Source organism: Musa acuminata, chromosome BXJ3-4 (assembly GCF_036884655.1).
Source record: "Musa acuminata AAA Group cultivar baxijiao chromosome BXJ3-4, Cavendish_Baxijiao_AAA, whole genome shotgun sequence".
NCBI lineage: Eukaryota > Viridiplantae > Streptophyta > Magnoliopsida > Zingiberales > Musaceae > Musa > Musa acuminata.
The window spans coordinates 29,647,231-29,657,220 of NC_088352.1; the positions used below are offsets into that span (position 1 = coordinate 29,647,231).

The 9,990-nt window shown below is 38.1% G+C and overlaps 2 protein-coding genes across 2 annotated transcripts; one reads left to right on the forward strand and one right to left on the reverse strand.

Annotated features, from left to right (window-relative positions):
- LOC135635966 (ubiquitin-related modifier 1 homolog) lies at positions 1 to 1,525 on the forward strand. The gene is made up of 5 exons (XM_065147451.1): positions 1 to 157; positions 672 to 820; positions 906 to 981; positions 1,058 to 1,140; positions 1,259 to 1,525. Exons 2-5 carry the CDS (start codon positions 798 to 800, stop codon positions 1,374 to 1,376), a joined length of 300 nt encoding a protein of 99 aa, XP_065003523.1. The 5' UTR covers positions 1 to 157; positions 672 to 797; the 3' UTR covers positions 1,377 to 1,525.
- A 6,056-nt stretch (positions 1,526 to 7,581) lies between these two features.
- On the reverse strand, positions 7,582 to 9,565 carry LOC135636073 (uncharacterized). Its single transcript, XM_065147621.1, has 2 exons — positions 9,022 to 9,565; positions 7,582 to 7,932 (listed from the first exon to the last, which is right to left on the reverse strand). Exons 1-2 carry the CDS (start codon positions 9,538 to 9,540, stop codon positions 7,909 to 7,911), a joined length of 543 nt encoding a protein of 180 aa, XP_065003693.1. The 5' UTR covers positions 9,541 to 9,565; the 3' UTR covers positions 7,582 to 7,908.
- Positions 9,566 to 9,990: the final 425 nt, after the last annotated feature.

Consider the following 9,990-nt stretch of genomic DNA (forward strand, 5'->3'; position numbering starts at 1 on the left):
CTGTTGAGCCCCCATCACTCCCCCGCGCGCCCGGCTCGACCGCTGCAAAACCTAATCCGTCCAATCGGCAATCCTCCTCCTGCTAAGGCGAACGGTGGCCAGCGATCGGCATCCGTGCGCAAGGCAGCCCTCCGGCGATTCCTACCGCCTCACGAACGTACCTCCTCTTTCTTTTCTCTCCGGAAATGTGCCTCCCGCCTCTCCTGTCTCCTCTTCCTCCGCTGCCGCCATCCGATAGCCCGCCTCCCTCCTCCTCCTCCGTGCTTCTTACCCCCTCTCCTTCCCTCCCGCTGTCGCTCTCCTGCCTCGTCGTCGTCGTCCTCCTCCTCCGTGCTTCTCCCCCGACAGCCCTCTGCTGCGATCAGTCCGTTGCTGAAATCCTCACCCCCTCTCTCTGCTTCTCCGCACCATAGCCGCCGAGCCTCCCTTTTAGACGGAGCCTGCCCGACAGCTTCCCTCCCTCAACCACCCGAACCGTCCTCACTGTCTCTGTCTGCTTCTTCCCTTCTCAGCTTCTTTCTCTCCCGACAGCTCCATTTGGCCTCCTCGTAATAATAATAATTATTAATAATAGTTAATCTTTGTTGATAATGACTTATGAATTGTTTTATTGACCGAATTTGTTATTGCTAATATTCTTGAGTATATAAGACTATTTCCGTTCTACGCAGGCTACTTCGGTGGGCCTCTGTCACAGGGATCGGGAACCCTAAACCCAATTCTATCTCAATCGCCTCTCGCCTTTCGTGTTCTCCGCTCGTCTTCTCTCCTCCAATCGATTCGTCCAATTAGCTTCAATGCATCTCACTCTGGAGTTTGGGTATCTTTCTTTCACCTCTGCTTCTTGTTTTGGTTTCTATTACTTGGTTTCATCTCATCCTTTTCCCAATTTGCTTCGCTTTTAGCGGCGGCCTGGAGCTCCTTTGCCAATCCACTAAGATCCACAGCGTAGATGTGAAACCAAAGCCCGGAGAGGACAAGGTACGAATCTATCATTTCGCTGCCGTCATTTTAAGATCATTATAGCTCGTGATCTTGTGGGTGGCGTAACTCGCAGCTAACGATGCGTGACCTATTGGTTTGGGTCGAGTCGAATTTGATCAAGGAACGGCCAGAGATGTTTATGAAAGGAGACTCGGTGTAAGTTTTTCTGTTAGATGAGAAAAATCCAATTTTGATGATGTGTTTGTGTAAAGTTAGGGTTTCGTTGTCTTCGTTTCTTGAGTTAGTGAGTGGTGTTTGGTTGTTGGGTGTGTAGGAGACCGGGTGTGCTGGTACTCATAAACGATTGTGACTGGGAACTATGCGGCAGCCTCGACACTGAGCTGGAGGAAAAGGATAATGTGGTCTTTATTTCTACCTTGCATGGTGGTTAGCATCAGTTTGCAGGGTGACAACATCTGTTGATTGGAAAGAGTTAATCCATAATATGATGCACTTCCTAAATTCACAGATCGGTCTTGGTACTGAACATATTTCTGAACAGTTAAAAATCTGAAATGAATTTATCAGTCTTTACATGTTATCAACTGTTCTCCCTTTATTCTGAGCCATGTCGATGATATTTGTGATTGAGTGAATGTTTTTTGTTATAGAAGAGCTCTTTGTACTTGGAAGGTTTTGTCCTTGACAATGTTGATGAGTGATATAGGATAATTATTTTGGAAGTTCTGTATAGGGCCACAGCATTTAGGGTTGCTTACTAAAACTGATTTTTAGATATGCCTATTGGATCTTTAGCAAACTACGAAAAAAGGTGGAGGCAACTGACAAAATATGACTATAATTGTTCAAATTATCTTTTCTAGTCGTTTTAACACTAGTAAAGACAATCACAAAGTGCTGCGGAGACCGAGCAACACTTTTGGAACTATCTTTCACATATTGAGCTCCCTCACTGCGACTTTACAAAGTCAAACACATCTATAAGGAAGACATATATAGCCAACTGGTTGGCAGTACATGCTAGACAATCTTCAGATCTTTTTTGGATACTTTTATTCTACTGATCTGTAGTATGTTTTGGTTTCTCATGATATAGTAGTTACTTGTAATTCCTGTTTTGAACAAGTAATGAATTCTTTTTTTAGAAAGCTATTCGCTAGTACTTATGTCAGGGGAAGAAACATTGATTATATATAATGTATTTGTAGCTCTAAATGCTCAGTCGGAATAATTTGGTAATTGCTTTTCCTTTGTTGGACTACCTGAGGCAATTGTGACTCCTAAAGATGCAAAGTTGTGATAGATAGATAGATAACAGAACAAGTATCCATCCAATATATGTTTTACTTGGGGACCACCAAACAAAATTTATTTTTTGCATCTCATTGCTCACTTGTCTCCAAGAATTGTTTAGACCTTATGCCAGTGCTTAGTTTACTTAAAACTTTTAATGTAGTAACTCATTGGACTCCTATATGAAAAAATGGCAACAAATCTATTTTTATTGATCTTGATATTAAATCTTACAAGGTTAAATTCTTGGTGATTTGTTGGTTTTTATTGTCTGCGGACTAAATTCTTGGTATTTTCTTGTAGTTTAAGTAATTTGCAGTTAGTTAAATGTATAACTATTGCTTCTGTGGTTATCATCTTATCATGCCAATTCAGAATGAATAATCTAAATCTGTTTCTAGTGGAATATGGTAAAATGCTTCCGGGTTACCCTTTTGAATTGCTCTGCTCTTTAAGTTTGCTAACTGCTAATCACAAGAACCACTTAGATACTTTTGTGTATGATGGTATATGTTCAGTGTACATAGAATGTGATTCAAGAGATACAGAAAATAGGTGCGCATTTCTCTTTGTGCTCTTTAGAAAAATTAGAGTAGTCCATATTTCAATAAATAATATAGAGAGGATTTGTTTCTTTTTGAAAATTTAAAGTAGGAGCATTGTAGTCATAAAATAATTCTTTTGTCACTTAAAGTTTCTAATGAAGGGAATTCTTTTACTCACTTAAAATTTCTAATGGAGGGTCATGTGCACCTCATCTCCCCTTTCGATATAGTTTCTCCCTTTTCCTTATTTTGCACGTAATTAGTATCTCAGACACTTCCAAGAATGTAACCTTGGGTTAGAATGCTTGGGATGGGAGGTTTTTTTCTCTGCAGAATCTACATAGAATTATGTTCTATGTCAAGTTCTATATCAGAACATCTCAACCTTCTTTTTTCTTATTAATTGAACATGCTGGGTGCAGCTTTTGGTACCTTTGTTGTTGTTAGAAGTCGCTCCCCTGATAACGAAGATAATTGGCACAAAAGGAGAGAGTATATGATCAATTTCCACAAGATAGTAGATGGCCAGTTTCGCATGTTAGCACAAGAAGAAAGAGTAGATGATCAATGTCGCATGTTAGAGAATTGTCATGTTTTTAAGCATCCCTTGGTGCTAGTGAATATGCTTTTAGCATAATGGGCATGTAATAGATCCCATTGTAATTTTGAATATGAAATTTAAAGGGATCAAATAGAAAATAATACTTGGAAGCATATGATTACAATGAAATATATGATCAATTAATATTTATCATATTTGAAAAGGAGTCTATAAAAATTGTTTGATCCTTATATTTCGATGTATATATACAAATGATCCTCGCATTAGCTGTGGTCTAAGCTCTGTAATGTGTATGAGTCACTATCCAACCTCAAGTAGCAAGCAACATTTGATTGTTATTTCTTTTTCTGGGAGCTTGAACTATGTAATTATGGTACTTTGCATCATCACAAACATGTTATCAAATGAACAATGGTTTCATGGTATGTGGGCCGCATCGGCAATTATTGTCACTTGATATGTGTGTGGACATAACGGGACAACCTGAATTTAATTTGGAAAAATTAAATTGGATATGTTGATGTGATATGTTGATTGTGGGCTAAGCCCTTTCTAGATTGGAAAAAAGCATTATGCTATATTAGATCTCTTATCTTATATATAAACATGTGATTTTTGAGGCATAGACAGTTTTCTTGAATATGATTTTTCATCAAAGCATATATATTATTGAAGTTTGACATACAATAAAATAGTTCACGAATACATCAATCCAACAAGTCTAATGAATGTTATATGGATGTTCATCTCTATACTCGGTACATTTTGAAACCATTACTGATGGCCAACAATGAAAATATTTTTTTTTCACATGTCAATAAATCGAAGTGATCAATAAGAACTTTGAAACCATTGCAAATACCTTAATATAAATGAGAAGAGATCAGCATGAAACTTTTGTCAAGATTACCTATTCATAGATTAATATGCTTAATTATATATACAGAAGATAATTAAACTTTTGCTAATATTCATTGTGTCAAATAGATTAATTTACTATATAAATTATTTTACTTATGACAATAATATGCATTGGTGGTTTTTGACATTATTATAACTGGTGCTGGCATCAATCTAGAAATACTCCAAAGTGATCTTTGACATCTCTTAGACCATGATAGCCTACAATAATCATGTGAGTCAATCAGGTTCAACTTGTTAGTTAGTTAAGTCACTATAAAGTCAAATAATGTTAAACACTTCACAACCTCAATATTTTTCTTTTAGGCATTCATTTGGTTCAAAAGAATGAAACAAAACAATTGACAATAAATTATCTCTAAGGTAAAGATGACTTATAATAAATCTTAAAATCATAAAGTTTTATCTTAACAACTTGGATGCCTAGAGTTCGATTTTCAAATATAGCCTTTCGTTTTTGAATTTCTAGAGTATAAGTTGTGAGACTCTAAATAGTGATTGATACGAGCTCATGGCATCTACCGTCTGCCATCTATTCTCAGGATGTGTATACTTGTCTCAAATTGACTTTTCAAAATGTACTCATGAAGAATAAGACCAGGGAATGATAACAAGAAATTTTTTTTCTCTAGATAATAATTTATGATGACAAAACAGAATAAAATTAGAAAAATATTAAAAAATGATAATTGTATATCAATTGAAAATATTTAGTATAAGTAGTTATTTGTTAGGAAGTATTATATTTAGATATCAGATAGATTTATCTAGAGTACTAACAGGAGGGGAGTTGCTTGGATCCTCATTCGCCTATGCTAATCATGTATTGAGTGAGTGTTTCTCTAATTCTGTTGTCCGTGTAGGATTGCTTATGATCATACTTCTTTATTGATTAGTATCAATGGCCAACAAGCCTATAGGAGAAGATATTTCACCTTTAAACTCTATTGGCTTAAGTACAATGTGATTAAGGAGTTGGTGAAATAAATTTAACAGGATGGTATTGAGTTTTCTAATCTAAGGAATAAAGTAAGGTTAACTCTATGTAGGTGGAATAGGAAGGGAGGAGGCAACCCTAATCGTGTCTCTCATGAGACTTAGAAAGAAATCAATGAGCTTGAGTGTAAAGAAAGTGCGCGGGATCGAGGAGGAGATGGCCACTCTTCAATGTTTTTATAATAAAATGGAAGCTTTAAACCATCAGCAACACCTCTTCTGGTGGAACAAAGCCAAGACCTTTGCAACTAGAATGGATGTTGACTGGAGTCAATACCCCATGCCCAATATTCTGCTATGGCTGAAAACTTGATGAAACCCTTCACTTATGAAGAGATTCGTGTACCGGTTCTTATTGAAGGCATTTCTTTTTTTGCCAAGAGAATAGTACTATACCAGTATCGTAGGGTAGGACTTACTTGGTTTTATCCCTAAGAAGTCCCAAACCACTAAGGTGGATAAATTTATACATATTGCCCTATACAATGTTATCTACAAAATCCTTTCTAAAATACTAGCTAATAGGAATAAACCTCTCTTAAATGAGCTGATAAACCAGTCTCAATCACCTTTTGTGGCTGGTGGAAATATTCATCGTAATATTATTATGTTTCATGAGTTAGCTCTAAATCTCACAGTAAGATAGATGCCCTTGCTTAAACCAGAAGGAGGGACTGAAGCTTAGAGACTCGAGGATGACTAGAAGCAGCCGGTGTGTCAAGCGGCTTATTCCCCTCCTCAATAATGAGGAGTTGCTTTAGGTTAATGTGCTCGTATCTAAATATGGGGCTTTGTCCCCTTGGGTCTTCTTCAGAATCTAGGGGTTCTCATGGACTTGGAGTAACTTGTGGAAGCTAGTGGGTGAGGTCCAGTTGGGTTTTAAGAGGTGTCTTGCATCTCGGTTACAAACTGATGTATGGTCTGAACCTTGGATTGATATTATTCCTTTGAACAACCACTAGCCCGCTTTTGTAAATTTGGAGTTGGTCTACTCTTTTTCATTTGTTACTAATTTGGTAGTGGGAAATAAATAGTGTCATGAGATATTGAATGGTGGTTTTCATCCCAAGTTAGTTAGTGAAGATAATTATAGGAATCTACTTGGCTAGGAATCCCGATGATGACACACGGGTTTGGGCTTCGACTCCCAATGGTTGAGATGGGAGTGTTCAACCTAGATAGATAGGATAATTGATTTGGCTGGGGGGTGATATGAAAAATCAATGTTTTACCCAAAGATCAAGATATTCTTATGGAAGCTATGTCGAAATAGATTGCCTACATCGGAGTATTTTGCTAGCTTCATGCATTCGCAGCTTCTCATGCGTCCTGTCTGCTAAATCTGTAGTGAATCTGCACAACACTGTCTTGTTCCAGTGCAGGTTTGCTAGGTTGGTGTGGGGGAGATTTGCTGGAGGGAATGGCCATTCTGACTGCTTTGCAACGGGTGAAGGTGGAGGAAGGATGGCAAGGGGGCGAAGGAAGGTATGATGATGCTCCGATTCTAATAGTTGGATAAGATTATGTGAATAATTAAGCTACTGTCTCTTAGTATTTATTTGTATGGCATTGCACAAGCACATTAACCTTTAGTTTACGACTTGCAAGATTTATGAAAATTAGTTTGTGATTTGTAATGTTTTAGTCAAATATTTATTTTCTACTAAGTTTTACTAATATGCAAGTCTTGTCGTTTATTGGGATGTGGTAAACTCATACCCTTCATTTTCAAATGCTTAGTATACGAATACATTTTTGAAGAACAATTTAATTATATCATGTTTTAAACATGATTTTAAAATTTTATTTCCAATTTAAGTTTTAAGACCAAAACTGCATAGGCCAAACGAAGCATAATAATGCAAGATATGAGAACATCCTCAAGTACAAGAAGAACAACAAACAAATGAGGTTGATGTTTGAGGTGGCAGAAGAAATCCCAAACACTACAAAACAGGATATAGAAAAATTCTTTCACACACCAAATGCTCCTGAAAACAATTAAGCCACAGGATCATCTGTGAAACTTGTGTTTCATGCATTCCTCTATTGGTACGCATATGATTCAGGATTTACATAAGAAGAGGAGAAAGATTAAAGCACAGAGCAGAATTCTGAGGTGGACTGAGGCGATCCGGTAACAATTAACCCTATAGTTCTGGAGAAGAAAGACTAGAGCTTGTTCACTTGAAAAGAAGCTCAATCCAGAAGAGTGCAATGACTGTTCCTTGGTTCGAACCCATACTTGAGATAAGAAAGAGTTGAAAGGTACCCCCACCCATGAGATTGCTTTGACCAATTGTTCCATTATAAGCAGCATGTAAAATGCATGTGATTCAATTTTCAGCCTGATAAAAGCTTCACAAAGTTGTGGTTTATGTCATCTTATAGGGAGTGGTCCGGACAATACGTTGAAAAATACAAACATACAGTTCTAAAAGAAAAAACAGTTAGATCAACATTACTGCTTACAACTCCACCATCTTGTCGGTGAAAACCTACGATCATAGTATCATGCCATGAAATAGAAAATCAAGATGGGTGGTGTTTAGGTCGGTATTTATAGATTCGACAGTTTCTAAGAAAATACCCGTACAACTTGTATGTGTCTGCATGCTGGTTTTTCATTCTCACATTACTTCATCATCATAGTTGAGGTGCGGAAATGCTCTGAAATGGACAAGAAACAAATAATATTGTTTGATCAATACAAGATACCAATATAGTATATGCTCAGATATACTTTTGAAGGAAAGAAAGGAACCAAAGTTTTCATATATTCCAACCATAACCCTAAAAAATGGGTAACTCTGGCTTTACCCCTTGCCATGATAGGTATATTGTATATTCTCCTCAAGCTCAAAAAATATATATCATTGATATCCTAGAATAACTATGGGTTCCAACCAAGGAACAGTCCTTGCACTCTTCTGGATTGAGCTTCTTTTCAAGTGAACAAGCTCTAGAATAAATTTTGACATTTTAAAAGGATAAATCCAATATTTTACAAGTCTTCAGGGAGATAACTAGATGAACCCTGTAATTAATTATCCTGTTATTAGACCTTAAAATGTAACAAAGTCCATAATAGTTCCAGTACCAAGAAAATTACCATTATCCTCACATTTCATATAGGGATAAATGTTTTTCTTAACAACAAATGATGTATCAGTGATCAGCACCGAGTTGGACAATCTATAAAGTTATTATATCACCAATTATCACTTAGAAAGAAATCTCCTTGTTCCAATATGCAGCATCAAGGATCGGCTGAACTTGAAAATTGCAAGCAGGTTTTTATCAGTCTGCTTTTACTTTGCTTAAAATCCAAGTGGAGCATATTTTTCCTCGTCAAAGTCCACCGTATTGAACCATACACCATACTTTATCAAGCAAAAGCTTACCATGTTAACCCTGGCAGGAGTCACAGTGATAGGAGAAGCTTGTTTTACATTCCTTGAAGATTGAACTCTGCGGCTCACAACTTGGCAAATTTTGTGAGGCTTACATGTTCTAATGGATATCGAGAACTTGGGATCTCTAATTCCCTTTCTTATTCGTGAATTAAGTGAACCTTAATTAATTCTTATGCATTTTATTTAAATAAAAAATAAAAAAGTTTGTTACATCTTTTATTCTATTATTCCCTATTGAGGATAAATAATTTCATTATTTCTTCAGAAAACAACCAACAATGCACGAATCAATCATAATTAGTAGTCAAACAGCAGTTTATAATCGGACACAAAGAGACATTACCTCAAGCACGTAACGGGCGACCTCCTTGACGCGGCCGAGCAGCGAGAGGCTCCCCCTGCAGGAGTGGACGGTCTGGAACTGGTCGATGCGGAGCTTGCGGGTGATCCAGCCGACCTGGAAGTAGAGGAAGTCGGAGGAGGGGAGGTCGGCCATGATGCCGCCGACGTCGAACCAGACGAGGAAGCGGCGGACCTGGACGCCCTCGAGGTTGCCGATGGCGCCGTACCTGAGGACGCCGGACACCCGGGGAGCGTAGTAGACCAGGTACTCGAAGTCGACGTAGCATGGGCCGTAGAGGTCCACGACGAAGCGGCCGTTGCTGGCGACGGAAAAGGACTTGACGGTGTCTGGGAGGATGCCCGGCGGCAGGCCGTACTGCGGAAGGAGATCGTATATGGTGGTGCCGTTCGACGGCGACGCCGGGGACTCGACGTCCGCGACGACGATGGAGGGAAGGAGGAGGAGGACGACGTGGAGGAAGAGGGATAGGAGAAGAAGAAGGGAGGAGGAGGAGGACATGGCGGACTGTGTGGGAATGACGGGACGAGGAATCATTGCCTGGGGACGGGAAGGAGACTGTAATATAAGCCAAAAGAAGAGGGAAACGGGTCGGGTATTCGATCCGACCCGTTATTGATCCCAAACCGATATAGGAAAAGGGAATAGGAGGGAAAAGACAACATGGTAGTTTCCTTCTTGTATGTAAATCTTCAAAATATGCATATTTTAGATAAACCCTTCTATAAATAAAAATATCATAATTTTCTTAAAGAAGTATATGTGGTGTCATGAAATTTATATGATCGAAATTATAGATGGATTGAGGGATGTCCATGAAATTATTTTTTCTCGTAAAAAAAGTTTGATAGTATATTCAATAGAATCAAATAGATATTTATCGAATCAAATAAAATTTCCAACGGATTAATGTAGATATTAGATATCATGTTTCGAATAGATTTGAAACAA